We start from the raw sequence: 16,500 nt of genomic DNA, 5'->3' as shown, positions 1-16,500 counted from the left end.
AGTGGTCCGGCTCACAGAGGCTCAGGCCAGCAGGCAGACTCACCCTGGCGTGACACCAAAGCATGAACACTTCAGTGTGCTGTGCTGACTCAGGCTGCCAGTGTTTCATTTGTGTAATTTTCAAATGAATCTGTCAGAGTTTGGAAAAGTCATCCTCTTCTACATTACTCTGTTATTACAAACCAGAGATAAAGTGACCATACATGGCTTGGTTTTTTTAAAAAAAGACTCTATTAGGGAAATCAGTTTAGAAAAGTCTGCTTTGGCCACAGACTTGCCCTCTGGGCGGGTCTGGTCATGGCAGCTGCTAGAGTCTGATGATGGGTGTACTAACAGCTACTTTGCTTTGTAACTTGTCTTAGAGAATTAAGTACGCTTTTACTCATGTTTGGGGGACAAACCTGAACACACAGAAGGGGTAAAATGCAGGGGCCACTGGCAGTAGTCCAGTGGGGTGGTGAGTGAGGAAAGGAAGCGATAATATGAAAAAATGCAGCAGGGATGAACTTCAAGGCTGGAGGACTAGAAAATGCAGACTAAATTGGGGGACCCTCTCATTAAATCAGAGTGACAGGGGACTTGGTGAGCAGATATTTTCAGATTCAGGACTACTCCTTGGATTTATTGGTTTAGATTCTGTACCACAAACATAGGCCTTAGAATAATATTTTAAGTAAGTAATAGGCAAGATTTTATATAAATTATAGTGAGAGCCTACCATGTTCTAAGATGACAGATTGTAACACACCCACATGTTCACGTTATTTTAAAATCCATTCAGGGACTGGGCCTGGCTGACCTCAGCATGTAGCAGACCTGAGTATGAAATGCTGTCAGCGCCAGTTCCAGGCCCATGACTTAACAAGCCACGGAAGCTCCCCCTGTCATGGTCTTGGAAAAGTATTGACTGTATAAAACTGTGATGACCCAGAGACTGCTGTGCTGGAGTGAAGCCCGACCCACCCATGAGGAGTAGAACCAGGCACAGGCTGAGCCGAGGTTAGGGCCAGTACCAGCATCAGCACCAGTTCCACCTTGCCAACCCCGAGAGCCAGGCCATCTCAACCCTCCTGGTTACTCCAGCTTCCTCAATGGCCACCCATGAGCAGAGTGAGAAGTGAGCACATCTTTACACTACTAATTTTTGGGGTAGTTTTAAATGCAGCATTAGAAAACCAATAAAGAGAAGATGACCAGTGTGGGAGATGAAAGTCCTCGGGAAGACGGACAGCAGTGACCGGAAGGGCAGTACATACATTGTTGCTGGAGGCCACATGCACAGGTTGGCCTGGCTAGTCATTGAGGGAAGTTTGGTAGAATGTTGAAAACAAAAGGGTGTGCAAACAACACTCAGGCCTGGATATTGCGTAAGAGGCTTGCAGCAAGCTTGCTGAAGAGTCAGTCAGCTTCTCTCAGCTACCTGTGTTGACGAGAGAGAGGATAGAGCCATGTTGAAGAGGCAACTTTCCCCCTTTCAAGCCGTGTTTAGTCAAAGTGTACAGTCCAGATTGATAGTTTTAAAAATAAAACTCTCTTTTATCCCCCAGTGTCTCTCGACAAAGTGCTTGCCAAGTTTAAGGTCTTGGGTTAGTCATCAGACCTAGCATGCTGCCTGCAAAGTGTGGCATCTGAGTTCAAATCAGAGTGCAAAACAAAGACATTGTGTCAAGGTTTCTGAAAGATTTGAGATGAGGGTCTTATAGATGCTGTCCTCTAAACAACAGGACTTAGAAGAATCTAAAAGGTGTGCTGAGTATACTCTCAGGTAAATAAAAATGGTGGCACCATAAGCGTCCTGGGCTTATGTTTCGCCCTGTGTATAATCTAAAGTAGTTAGGATCCTCTTGTGAACAAATTTTGTGCTTATGACCTTTGTCCAGCAGAGTGGATCATTATTCGATATACAGGGATCACAAATTTTCACCATGGATTGAAAGACAGAGTTTTCAAAGTGAACAAACCTTTGGGCCCTTGGCCTCCCACAGGCATGAAGGAATTTAACATGTGAACGAATTCTTATGAACAAGGAAGAATGACTCAGAAAACAGAACCAAAACACTGGCAGGAACCAAAAAGATATTTCTAAGGATTGGGACTGGGCCTCACTTAAGGAATGGGAAGGGGTGCTAATGATGGATGTATCTGACACTTCTTGCATGTACATGAGTATGCACACGTTCATGTGCTCATGCACATGTATGGAGGACAGAGGACAACCGCCAGTGTCATCCCTCAAAATGACCTTTTGCCTTACTTTATAGAGACAAAGTTTCCCATGAGGACCTGGGGCTCACCATTTAGGCTAGGCTGGCTGGTCCACCAGCCCCAGGGATCTACCTATCTCTGCCTACTCATGGGCCAGCTTGTTAGGTGAGTCCTGGGAACTGGATTATGACTCTCATGCATTCATGGCCAGCACGGTATAAAACTGAGATGTCTGTCAGCCCTGAAATCTGACCCTTTGATGTCATTTCTTCTTTTAATTATTGACTGATTCACAAAAAGGCATCCCAAGCAAGGCTTAGGCAACAGCAACACTTCGCTTCCCACTTCCTCCCTCTAGCCCCTCCCAACTATGTCCTCCATTCAAGTTGATAGTCTCTTTTTCTTTGATTATTTTTATACACATACAAGCACAAATACATACATATATATATATATAAACATATATATTTATGTATATATCCTACTGAATCCATTTTTATTGTTTGTGTGTATATAGTTTCAAGGCTGACCACTCTTAACTGACATCATCCTTGGAAGATGCTAATTTTTCTTCTCCCACTAGTCATTAGTTGCCTGTAGTGCAGGGGTGGGACACCACAAAATTTCCTGCTTCCACATTAACATGTCCATTGATATTGCTGCAGTTCCAGCCTTGTTTATGCAGTCGTTTCTAGGAGAGACAGTTTCATAGCAGACTTCTTAGTATTATGGCTCTTAGAATCTTTCCACAGCTTCTTCCTCAACATTCCCTGAGCCATGGATGCAGGGGAGCTATAATATAGACATATCCTTTGGGCTATGCTCTCCACAATCTGTTGATCTTTGCATTGCGTCTATTTGTGGTTTTCTGTGATAGTCTCTGTTTTCTGTGAAGAGTAGCTTCTTTGACGAGGGGTGAGAGCTATACTTTCCTATGGGTATAAAGGTAAGTGTTAGAATGTAGTTAGGTATTATGCTGGTCTAGCACAGTGGTGGCAGTAGATTCTTTTCTAAGGTCCATTTCCTTACTAGTTCCTGGAAGATGGCTAGATTTCCAACACTAGGCATGAGTTACCTCATGTTGAGAGGGCCTAAGGCTGGTTAGACAGCTGTTAATTACGTTCAACATTTGAAGACCATTTTTTTTTTTTTTTTTTTTTTGCACTGTTATATCTTGCCATGCTGGTAATTGTGTGGTTCATAGGTGTTGCAGCTGGGTGGAACTGTTAAATTGTTTCCCTTCTGAGGCAGCTTACATAGTATTTTCTAGAAACATAAAAGATAGACTTCCAGGTCATTCCCAGTTCCTGTGTCCTAAGTGTATGGGGTCTCCATCAACAGGTGTCTACCTTTAACCCCTGAGGGGCAACCAAGGGCTGCATCAATAATCTGTATTGTTTTGGGAATCACAAAAGGAAGTTTCTGGTGCCTGCTACTGGGTTTCTGTTAGTCTATGGTTCTTGTGAGGAGTATTATCAGCCCAAGTGACAACTTACTTTCAGATTATATATATATATATATATATATATATATATATATATATAATTTTAGATAAATATAAGATAATATGATTCCTTGAGGTGAAACAACCTTGGTGTTATTTGTCCTTTGTCTCCTCTTCTCCTTCTGTATTGACCTCCCATCGCCCAGTTATTCTGTTTTCTGCTTCATATTATCTCTATCTTGCTATTCCTCTCCCAAACCACCCAATTGTCTCTTTATAATTTCCTGGTTTATGTATTTACTCCATGTTTTGTACTCACTTATGAAGATTTCAAACTAGGAACTGCAGATGAGAGAGAACATGAAGCATTTGTCTTTCTGAGTTTGGGTTACCTCACTCAACATAATCTTTTCTAGGTCCATCACCAGTACTATTTATACTTGGCACTCTGACCAATTATGTATGAGTCTCCGCATCAACCACTAACCATTGACAAAAGAATCTCTGACCAAAGCTGAGATCAGTTCTATTAGATATAAGCATGAATATTTAGAATGCCCTTCGACATCATGACCATTCAGCAAAACAATAGTTGGTTCTCCTAGTGCCTGTGATCTCTCCAGTCATAAGCTGTTGACAAGGCTTACAGTATCAGACATAGCATCCTCTGAAGCAGGCCTCATAGCCAATCAAGTAGTAGTTTATTAATCCATAACCGTCTTGCTGCTATTGCACACAGTGGACACATTTTGCTGTTTTGTAGGCGGAAATTGTAGTATGTAGGGTCCAGTGCTGGGCAAGACCATTGATACTTTTCTCCTCCGGCAGCATTCGCAGCACCTCATGACATGTAAACTAGCCATCAGGAGAGAGTTTCCTGGTTAGTTCTAGGTGGCTTCTCTATCTTGAGCATCCAAAGTGAATGGTGTCTTCAGCAATAGGGTTTAACCGTCTAGTTTTGGTGAGCAACCAAGAATAATGTCAATAACTTGCACTGTTTTGGTGCCTCCGGGACCTCTCTGACTAGTAACGCTCTGTGTACATCTTTTGCTTTCTTATTAATTATTAACCCTTCTCTTGTTCCTCTTTGTCTTTTGTGTGAAGTGGTATCTTTCTTACCAGTAGTGTATTCCGCTTTTGCTACTTTATGGTTTTACCCTTTCTTTCTTTCCTTGGGTTATAATAGACAAGCACCTTTTCATTTCCCTTCTTGAGTTTGGATAGTGTGTAGACAAATTTCTAAACAGTCTTATTAAATAAGAAACACAGAGCCAAATACAGAGATAATAGCCAAAGAGATCAGAGAACTAGCGAAGAGCCACGACTACCTTATTTTACCACCTTGCGGCCATCGCTTTCCCAGAGAGAGCTTCTTCCTGCCTGACCTGTGTTTTTATCGCCTTTCTGTTCTGCCTTCTCATTGGCTCTAAGCCCAGCCATATGACTTCCTCATCACTACCTGTCTATACAGACCTCCAGGTCTCTATGGTTGGTACTGGAATTAAAGGCTCGTGTCACCATGCTTGGCTGTGTCCTTGACCACACAGAGACTCTGCCTGCTATGTGATCAGATTAAGGGCGTGGGCTACCACCGCCTGACTCCTGTTTATGGCTATGTGACCTCACTATGTGACCTCTGATCTCCAGGCAAACTTTATTTATTAACATATAAATAAAATCACATTTCAGCACAATTAAAATATCACCACAATAGTGCTGTTAAATTTGAGCTCCCAAGGACTTATGCATGAATAATGTAGCTAATGTGGAGTTTTATGTTTGCTAGAGATCACTGCAGCTTCATAAGGTATTTTCAAATTTGTATATTTTGAAATTGTTGGTATTTACTATCTGAGAGAATATAGCACACATTGTGCACAGTATTTGTAGCTTGTAGACTTACACAAAACTTAAAAATTCTTGTGTGTTCCAAGGAACTAGTAAAAGGTGAGAGTGGGTATTAAATGAGGAATGCAGACTGTGATAAATTAGACTGATCATTCCTACTTAAGTTCTCTACTGTGGATACAGAAGCAGAAGTACATGGAATAAATATTAGCAGTCAGGGATTATGAACATGTTTACGTCACTCTGAACGCTTCACATGCACTAGCTCCTTGAATTTTAGACCAACTTCATCATCACTGGCTTTATACCTGTTTTCCCATGGGGAGGACATAGGTGACTACCTGACTTGCTGTAAGTTATAAGAGCAGTCCATGCAAGAGCTGCCAATTAAGGCCAAGGTCTCATGCTCGACCTCTGTGTCTTGGTGTTTGTTGTTTGGTTCAGACAGCAACGATGAAAGAACCAAGGGTTGACTAGCAGATGACCTTGTTCTGTCCCTGACAGGAGCCAGATGACAAAAGAGTACTAACCCTCCATGAACATGGAACAAGTACCTTGCATGTGCAGACTCATTTGATTTTCGCATAGCCCTGGGGCAGTCTATTATTATTACCTCAATTCTTATACGAGGCAGCAGAAGGCAACAAGTGTTAGATAACTACCTCAGGTTCACATGCTTTGAGGCCACTCAGCCTGGCTCTAGGATCTGTCAGCTCACTCAGTATGTCACCGGGAATCCAGCTCATATCACCCTTTGCAGGTTTTCTAGAAGAGCACCACAGCAGTCTAAAGGAGACGCGTGAACACTTCTGCTTTAGACCCTACTCCTTTCTCATCTCTCTGGTTAAGATACTGTGTCTAAGCCCTTGTGTTGTTCAGAATGCTCGATGCTGCTGAATGATGCCATAAAAACCCTGAAAATTATCTCTAGACTTAAGGAAAACAAAAATCAAGACAGATATTTCATTGGTATAGAAACTGGATTCAGGAAGTTTCAGTAACTGCTTATGGGTATACAGTGTACCACTCAACAGAACCAGGGTTTCAGTTCATCTCTGATTTACTCCAACCCCTGGGTCATCTGACTTCATTGTATAGCTTTCCATAACAAACTGGCCTCAGTATCTGTGGAGGGATTGCTTCCAGTACTACTGTCACATACCCAAACCTACACAAATACTTGGAATAAAACTGTAGTATTTGTACGTAACTGAGACTCCTCCTCCTGGAAGCACCCAATCATCTATAGATCACTTACTGTATCTAACATGTATGTGTCCTGTGCAAATAATTGTTATGCTGAACTGCAGTTGTTTAGGGGCTAATGACAAGAACAGAAGCCTGTATCTGCCCAGTAAAGATAGGTTTTAGAACTGGGCATGGTGGTGAACACTGTGATCTAATGTACCTGGAGGCTAAGACAGGAGGATCATGAATTTGATGGGAGGTTGGGATACAAGACCATGTCTCAAAACACAAGTGAAAGAAATAACCCAATCTGCAGTTGGTTGAATTTGCTATTGTGGTACCTGTGAATTAGTTATAGTTCTTATCTGGTGCCTTCTCCTCGCCAAAGCTTTGATATAACTATTCTCTTTTTTTCTTCTACTTCCTCTTTTGTCTCTACTTCCTCTTTTGCCTCTGTTTCCTCTTTTGATCCTTTGTCGTGAGAGCTCTGCTTGGAATCAGGAAGAGAGTAAACTAGATGAACAGAATTATGCTAACAGAGAAATGGATGATATTGACGGGAGCTGTGACTGTACTGCTACGCACTTACTATGCACCATTAACTCTCATAAAGGCTCCATGAAGCAAATGTTTTGTAGATGAGGAAACAAGGTTGCCTTTGAAATTAATTTATGTTCTTATCAGCTTGTGGCCACCTTGATCCATGGCATTACAAAAACTCTAGCTACGGGTTAAGAGATTATCCTGTTTAGTCCAGACCCCTTCAGGAGAACTGACTGGTAGACTTGGTAGCGGGAGGAGTGCTCCAAGAACATGGGCAGTTTTAAATTAGGTGAGGCAAGGGTTCTTAATCAAATATGTTGAGACACCTTTCCCCTCCCATCCTTCCTTCCCCTCCCTTCCCCCTTCCCATTGTCCTCAGCAGAGACGTATGAGTGACACTGCTAGACTTCAGGGATTATCATACAAGAATCAGCGGTCTAGTTTTTCCCTCTGTCCCCTCCCCCTCCTTCCTCTCTCTCCTCTGTGTCTCTTCCCTCTGTCTTTCTCTGGTTGATAATGGGGTTTTGTTCCCTGGTTCTCAATTGAAGAAACAGATGTTTAATAAACAGTTCTATTTATTTTAATTCTAGTTCTTTCCAAAACATACTCAAGGCTCCTTAGGATATAATAACATTAATAAAATATGAAAAAGTAGGTAAGATCTTAGAAAAGAAGATTAAACAAGTGGCTAGCTATAGGAACTTAACAGAATTTTGTGACTAAGACATTTTTTCTGGGATTCTTGGCAGTTGGGGCAAAATAAAAAGTTGACATAGGAACTCCTAAAAGCTGTTCTTTTCTAATGAGAGACAGAAAAAGTGAATCTGGAAGAGAGGAGGCAGAGAGGAATGGGGGTGGGGGGGGATAGAGGGAGGGGAAACTGTGATTAAGATATATATATATATATATATATATATATATATATATATACACACACACACACACACACACACACACACACACACACACACACATATATTATATGAGAAAAGAATCTATTTTCAATAAATGAAAAAAGAGGAATAGACATTTGGAATTAAAAAGAAGTTGACATATTGTAAAAGGCAGAAAGGAGGAAGTGCTTAGCAAGTACTGAAAGGTGACAACAGCCTTCAACTGTGGGGCTTCCTGGGGGTTTTACTTGATAGCAGTATCCTTGGCAACAGCTTCAAACAAACACTGATGCGGTTTCAATATTACCCTTCCTTGTAGTTGAAGACACACTGTTAAAGTCCAGCCCTGTGAAACCGGGCTTTCAAGATGACATGAGTCTGAGCAGACCCCCGTTCCTCGCCCTTCCTTTTCTTCTCGTTTCTACTCACATTCCTTTAGAGTCCTCTGTCACAGCACCGTGTGATGTGAGACCTTCTGTCCTTAATCTGCAGCATCATCCACTTCTCATTTGTTGATTGAGAAACTTAGAACTTTTACTTCTTGGAAGCCCCTTGAGATCTGCCCTGTCTTGGTCTGGGTTCCAGTTTCCCTAAACTGGCATTGACTAAGAAGAACCTGACAGCTTGGGTACTTGCTGTCATACGTGGCCCACACCTGCCTCCTGCGTGCCCATGTCACTGGCTCTGGGCAAGGACTTTCCCTGTATGTCTTTGCAACACAAAAACGATGGACCACGTGTAGTATATGGAGGGGCATGTGGGTGGTAGGCACACTTAGCGATAGAAAACCTTGATGTGCCTGTCACCCTAAGTGGACTAGCCATGGCTGGAAAAGACTGTGAATCCCACACTGGTGGGTTCCTTCTACTCCGCCTTGCTCATGTTTCTGGCTCTCACATGCCGTAGTGAGTGGGTCTGAGCCAATGGGAGGGCTATTTTTACCACACGGATTCTGTTTGTGTAAGCTTGCACATCAGTTGTCTCTCTCCTATTTGACAGCAAACATTAATGCTTGAGGACACACTGCCACTCATTTCGAGGAAATACCAAGTATTTGATATTTATCTGCATTCAGATAAAATCAGTTTCAAGTTGTTTCCATAGATCTCAAACATAAATATTTATACAAAAATAAGCTTATACATTATGGTATTTACTCTGTCATCTGTGGAACTATGATTATTTCCTATGGAAGATTAAAAGTTTTATTGAGCATTTATTTTTGCAAGATGCCTTATAGTAAGGAGTAGGTTCAAAGCAGGAGACTACATCAGCAATAGAAGACAAACATCTAGTGCAAACCTCTAGTCTTGCTAAGAAGTGAACAGTTTCAATTAAATTAATTGTGTAAGTAAAATGTTACAAGGAACTATGTCTTATCATAGTAAAATTTTAATGTAGATATGAATAGAAGCTGAGAGTGTGGTGAAAGGCTACGAGTTGGTGGATCTTTAAACCAAGCACTACAAAAGACAGGTGGCCTCATTTGGAAGAATCTATTGAAACAGAAAATGTAGTTAGGTTTATTTATACCTTGAAACTTGTGCTGTGTTTTCTAGAAGAGTCATAAAATGGAGATTGGATATCTATGAAAAAATTCATAATGCTATTAAAATATCACCAATAAGTTACTTTTAAAATGTGTGAAACATGGTGCATGGCTCATTGAAATATTCTAGTATATTTCTTATTAATTTTATGTGTTACCACCACATGTTACACACACAACATGTACATATAATGTACACATGAAATTCTTTGTAAAACTTCAGAATGAGTTTTAATATTAAGATGATACTATTTTTATAACCCAACTCCTTTGTACATTATCTGCAGTAGTGTGAACATTATTCATTGTTTCTTTAAAGGACATTAATTCTGTTGATAGTTCCAGATTTACATTTAAAAAGAATTTTTTTTTGCTTTATTGAAAACTAAGGGTTAAAAAAATATTTTATGAAGATATTTTTTCTGTACCATTAAAATTAATACTTAAGCTAGGTGTGGTTGACTCACATTTGTGATTCCAGTAACCAGGAAATTAAGACAGAAGGGTACCACCGAGCTCAAGACCAACCTGGACTGCATAACAAACAAACCCACCAAACACAAAACAAAAGGAAAACCCTCAAAAATTGAATGTATTTTGGACTGCTTTTGTAACATTGTTTTGCCTCAGGATTCTTAGTTTTCTTTTTTTTTTTTTTTTTTTTTTTGGCTTTTTTGAGACAGGGTTTCTCTGTGTAGCTTTGTGCCTTTCCTGGAACTCGCTTTGTAGACCAGGCTGGCCTCGAACTCACAGAGATCCGCCTGCCTCTGCCTCCCGAGTGCTGGGATTAAAGGCGTGCGCCACCACCGCCCGGCTTCTTTTCTTTTTCAAAGGAAATTTGAAAAGGAGTTTGAGGCTAGCATGGTCTACACAACAAATTCTGGGTCAGCTAGGGCTACATAGTGAGACCATGTCTTAAGAAGAAGAGGAGGAGGAGGAGAAAAGAAGAAAAAGATGCTTCGTTGCTTTTTTCATCTTTCTTATTCACATTTTCTCTAACAGAGTTCATTGCCCTCTTGTCCATCCATCCATTTATTTACCCATTCATCCACCCACTCATCCATTCATCCATTTGCCCATTCATTCATTCATTCATTCATTCATCAAATTTGTACTAAGTTCCTACTAAAATCAAGAGGATATGCTGGAGTCTGAATGTGTGAATAGTTCTTCCAAAAGTGAAGTCCCGAGACTTAAGACTTGATAACACTGAAGCAGAAAGTGTCGCTTTCCATGTGCAAGGGTTAACATTAGTCTGTAAGAGTTTAAGAGTTTGTGAGACAGCAAGGCAATGCTCCCTTTTAGGAAGGTGGGGTGAGAGCATCCAGAACATTTCCAGGGAGGTTTGGGTACTTCATTTTTGCATTTGTTTGTATGAAAGGAAGCATACTGGACTTCTTAGCACTTGATAAAGCAAGTATGATCAAAGGTATCTGTTCATGGCTCAAAATATATATGATATACTTTGATTCTATGACATATTTAGTGCCTTTACCATTGCACGGTTAAAATTCATCACATCTATTAACATGATAGAAAGTACAAGAAGTGATATGCCCCCGAAGCCCACATCCTTCCTTTTTTTCTTGCTAGTGGGGACTTAAGTTATTCAGAAAGTCTTTATTGTGGTCTTCGGTCTTTGATCAATCTCCTTTTTTTTTTTTCTAGATACAAAATTAGTAGAGGCCTGGAGGATTTAAAAGCTGTCAAGCCAGTTGGAGAGACGTATATCCATGAAGGACTAAAGCTTGTAAGTTATTTTATATTTGTAACTATGAGAGAGAGTGGCTGCTTATTATATAAGGAAAGTCCATTTACATATTTATGTCTATTTTTCCAATGGTTTAGTCATCCTAGACATGACTGGTAGAAAACACCAGTTGTGAGTGTTGATAAGTGAAGTTTGTGTGTATTTTGTCTCTTAACAAATCTTTTGTTTCCCTCTGGGATTATATTCAGATTATATTAATATCTTTATTTTGTCAGACCTACAAATTCAGCTCTATAGACCATGCTTGTTAATAGTTAAAATTAGGCTGGGTGGTGGTGGCGCATGCCTTTAATCTCAGCACTTGGGAGGCAGAGGCAGGAGGATCTCTGTGAGTTCAAGGCCAGCCTGGTCTACAGAGAGAGTTCCAGGACAGCCAGAGCTACACAGGGAAACTCTATCTTGAAAAACCAAAAAAAAAAACCCCCCCAAAAAAAAAACAAACAAAACAAAACAAAAACAAAAACCAAAAAAGAAAGAAAAAGAAAAAAAAGTTAAAATTTAAATGGTTAGTTAAATAATTATTCTTCATTTTCAGGCAAATGAACAAATTCAAAACGCAGGAGGCTTGAAAACCTCCAGTATCATAATTGCCTTGACGGATGGTAAGCTGGATGGCTTGGTACCGTCATACGCGGAAAATGAGGTGAGTGCTGAGCAGGAGCCGTCTACACACCCCGTGTTTCGGCCAGCTGTGCGTGCACACATAGCTTACTTGAGTCTCTCCCCTTCCTCCTCCCCACTCCCTCTCCTGTTTTTGCTTCTTCACAGGCAAAGAAGTCCAGGTCACTTGGTGCTAGTGTTTACTGTGTTGGAGTCCTCGATTTTGAACAAGCTCAGGTGAGTTACACCAGATCTGTAAACTGCAACTCACTAACTTGCCTTAAAGATAGTTAAAAGAGCTCTTCTGTTGTGACTTATAAAGATTTTTCATAAAATGATGTATGTTTTGAGCTCTCCTAAAATGTCAGAATGTTCATGGGTCTTGTTATGGAAAACGAAACTCAAAAGAAATTTCTGGAATATTTATTTGGTGTGGGTCTCAAAAGAAAATAAATGCTTAGATTAATGCTGTGTAACATCCCTTTACCTTAATTGGTAAGACTCTGATGATTGTTATGTCTAGAACTCTTATCTGCAGGGATTTGAAGAGTCTGTTTAGAAATCTTTAAGGTTTTTTTTTTTTTCATATAAATCTATTGCATGAAGTTTTCTCACAAATCACTTTACATTTAAATTTTTGTGTAAGTAATGGCTAAAATTACAGAATCTCCTGCCATCAACATATTAACTAGACCAACTCTATGTTGCTCTGACTTTGTAGCCAGTGACCTTTTTAGTTCATTTCATTGTAGTATCTTTGGAGGGAAATTGGTCTGCTTACTATCAGTTCTAGGCCTTGAATTTTAATTGTATTTTTATAGTTACATAACACTGTCTTGTGTGTATACTTGTATATATATGTATATATATGTGTATATATATATATATATATATATATATATATGTATTTGATCATTAAAACAATTTACTGTATCACAGAGTGCATGAGTCATAGGCAGGAAGTTTCCAGTTTATATAAAATGCGAGTTTATAAAGGGTTGTGTGTCTCAGCCACCCATTAAGCCTTCATCTTCTTTTTAAAGCTGGAAAAAATTGCTGATTCCAAGGACCAAGTCTTCCCTGTCAAAGGTGGATTCCAAGCGCTCAAAGGGATCATCAATTCTGTGAGTATGCCTCTGAGGTCTGGAAGGCTGATAACTTCACATGCTTTTCAAGCTGTAAGAGCAATTTTCGCATGTGGAGCAGGTGGGCAGTGTGTAGCGAAAGGAGCTTTGTTTGTTGCTGCCAGTATGAGGTAATTCTAAAGACTCAGACGTCTTTGTCCATGAGACTTGACACTGTTTTCCATGTGCGCTCTGCAATCCTGGGCTGGTGATTTCTAGTTTAAGATTTTCACAAACTGTCTCCGACATCTCCACCCTTTCAGCGTGGGAGTTAACCACCTTATACCTTGAGAGTTTCTCCAGGCTTTATAGGAGAAATGTAAAATAAAAAATTTGATTGGAATGCGGGATGACTGTTTCCTCCACGCCTGCTTGTGGATTAGTCAGGCGACTTGATCCAGTGGCTGAAGGTTTGATGGCAGTTGTTCTTCCAATTTAAATGATTAATAGTTTCCCTGGAGCACATAATATTTCTGTTTGGGATTCAGCAGCGTCTTCCCTGGTGACTGTTAGACTCGGGCTCTCCTGAGCGGGGTCTGGCGGAGAAGGCGAGGAATGAAATTTGGAGTCGAGTTCCTGGCTCTTGCTGGGGAGGTTTATGTTTCATTTTACTGCCTTTTGCTAGAAGCACTAGGAACAGTTGCTATTAAGTATTTATGATATTTGGTAAACATCACCCTAAACGGCAAGTGAATATATATCTCTAAGCAAAATCTTTTCCTTTAATCTTTAGGCATTTATAAAAGGGAAAAGTATCTCACTGCCACCATTTGGTTCTGGCATTTTAAATTTCTCTTTAAAGATCATGTTCCTGAGACAGGCAGGGTGGGATTTATTGGCTTTACTTTTACAAGAACTAATGGAGTTTTTAGAGAAGACATATAAGTTGGTTCAGTCACATCTAGTGGACTTCCCAAATGTAAATGCAGAATAAAATGGAGATTAAGTCATTGCAGGATTTTCGTAGATTATTTAGTTTTGATTTTTAGGGAAAAATTGCCACGTGAAAAATGGTTAAGTTTTATGGCTAAGTTCAGGGTAAATAACAATATGATGTAAAATTTAAAATTCAAGGGGAGGGAGGAATAATTGACTCCCCATAAACTGGTCAGTGGTGTGTATTTTTGATAGATTTTTTATTGTGCTTAGGGGTGTGCATGTAAAGACCTCTCTGGATTAGTTCTCTGATTTTGTGTTGTTGTTGTTCTATGCATCTGAAGCTTAACTCAGAATCTTCTAGGTGACAGCCTAGCTTCCCAAAACTATGATTGGGGGTTAGAAGTACAGTGGTTTTTTCCTTCAGGGAAACTTTAGGATGTGATTTAAGTACATTCCAGCCTGTCTGCACTGAAGCTCTTGGTGGATGTTAGCTTGAATAAGTTATGTCAGAAGAATCAGCAGGAAATTAGACACCGAGTCACATTGAAAAACCACTTGCATTTCGTCTGGAGGGTGCAGATGGGCACCCTGTTATTAGCACAGTTCAGCTCCAGCTGCTCTGTTACCTCAAGGAACACCCCCTTGGGAAACCTTGCAGGGTCTGCAAGTGGAAGCTGGAGACCAACAGCAGTCTGGTCTTAGTAATGCCCGACGTGTTTATCCATAAGATGCCAGCTTGGGGGTTGCATCTCTTTGTAGAAATAAGATGCAATTCAACCAGGCCATCTCTTTTTTTAGGACAGAGGTTGCTCAGTCCCCAAGAATATATAAGACCCTTGTTTATTCTTAAACTTGAATTGTATTTTATAGTTACACGCTACTGCCTTGTTTGAAACATGTATTTGTTATTTATAATAAATATAGAATGTCTTTCAGAGTGAGTTATGTTTTATCAAACTGATGGCTGAAATTGTACTGTGGTGTGTACTTAAATAAAGCTAAGCAGATGGAATAAATAAGAACACTTCAGTCTTTCAGAGAAGTGAGAAGAGGGGAGTTGTAGTCACTCCAGGGAATTCAAAAGAAACTAAAATCATAATTGCTATCAAATGCTAACGTGGATTGGATGTAAACTGACGTGAAGACAGGCTTGGTTTGGATATGCGATGCTATAGAAGGCTTTTTATGGTGGGATTTGAATGGGACTCTCACCATTGGAGTGGGGCTAATTATTAACAAAGCACACTTGACTAGAATGGCCTGGGATCAGTGATTTAAAGAGTAAATGTTGACAGATACCATTGACTAAGATCATGAAGATTTAGGCATACTTGGATGAGTTTCATCTCATAAATGAAATGGAAGGTTAATTTAGAGCCTGGTATTTGTATGATGGTCATGAAGATTTAGGAAAAACAACAAACAGTAATGGGTAGGGCGATGTATAGAATGGAGTCGTGTGTTCACAGTCTCTTACAGTTGTCCCTGTGAAAGAGGGAAAAAGGGTGGAGACAATCTGAGGCTGACAGTAGGAGGACAGGTATGACTTCCAACCTGCTGCTATGGAGCCATGTGACTTGGAATATATCCTGTAATGTAATTCTCTTGAATTTTAAATTTCACCCATGGGAATGGAAGTGATGAGTTGTATTTCGTTAGATGGTTAAGAGTGTTCCAGGGCAGAGATGTTGGACTTGAAAACATCTGGTGGGGAGCTAGGAAAGCAGAGCTCAATAGCCATATAAGATGCAGCAATTGATCCATCTGTGAGGCAATCCACTAGGAAAGATGTTCAGCAATGTATGTGACAAAGTCCTAGGGATAATAGGACATAACTGTATGGGGATTGGATTCACATAACTATATAAATTGAATTCAGTAAGCAGGTCATAAAAAGGACTTCTAGATGGTATGATAATCAATGTCAAGGATTTGGCCAGTCATTACTTCCAAATCTTCAGGTCATGGGATCAAGACTCAGTCCCAAACCGGGTAATGAGATCTGTATTTGCTATGTCAAAAGTTATGTAAAATTTCAGGACCCCACACTCACAAAAAAAAAAAAGCCACAATTTCTTTTGAGGGAGCATTCTTTTCTAGTGCTACTTAGATCCAGGTATCAAAAGGAAAGACTATACTCAAAGAATCATAGTTCCTTAAGGCAGAGTATTTTTAGCTTGTTAAGAATAAAACTAACTCAAGGACCTAACCAGGGAAGCACCCAGCAGGTTCTCGCTCCTGGTCAGAATGAAGTCAAGAATAGGGTGAGCCTGAACCTTTGGGTATGCAATTCTTACGTCATGCTGCATGGACTCCTGTGCATAGGGTGTTACTAGTGCTGTAGCCGTGTTGTTCGTGATAGATGGGTAATAAAATGGTGAATTGGGGTGATTAAAAGTTACCAAAACCTGAGAGATCTCTGGATCATAGGACTAAGGAACAAAAAAGGAAGTCAA

General features: G+C 40.2%; 1 protein-coding gene across 1 annotated transcript in view; it reads left to right on the top strand.

Moving 5' to 3' along the window:
• Positions 1 to 16,500, top strand: part of Antxr2 (ANTXR cell adhesion molecule 2) — a 127,615-nt gene that overhangs the window by 9,331 nt on the left and 101,784 nt on the right. Inside the window, exons 4-7 of the mRNA XM_059274707.1 lie at positions 11,339 to 11,420; positions 11,977 to 12,084; positions 12,210 to 12,278; positions 13,085 to 13,165. Coding sequence (XP_059130690.1) covers positions 11,339 to 11,420; positions 11,977 to 12,084; positions 12,210 to 12,278; positions 13,085 to 13,165 — 340 coding nt within the window. The remainder of the gene's footprint in view (positions 1 to 11,338; positions 11,421 to 11,976; positions 12,085 to 12,209; positions 12,279 to 13,084; positions 13,166 to 16,500) is intronic.

Source organism: Peromyscus eremicus, chromosome 10, assembly GCF_949786415.1.
Source record: "Peromyscus eremicus chromosome 10, PerEre_H2_v1, whole genome shotgun sequence".
NCBI classification, from domain to species: Eukaryota; Metazoa; Chordata; class Mammalia; order Rodentia; family Cricetidae; genus Peromyscus; species Peromyscus eremicus.
This window is presented reverse-complemented; position numbering and strand designations above follow the sequence as displayed.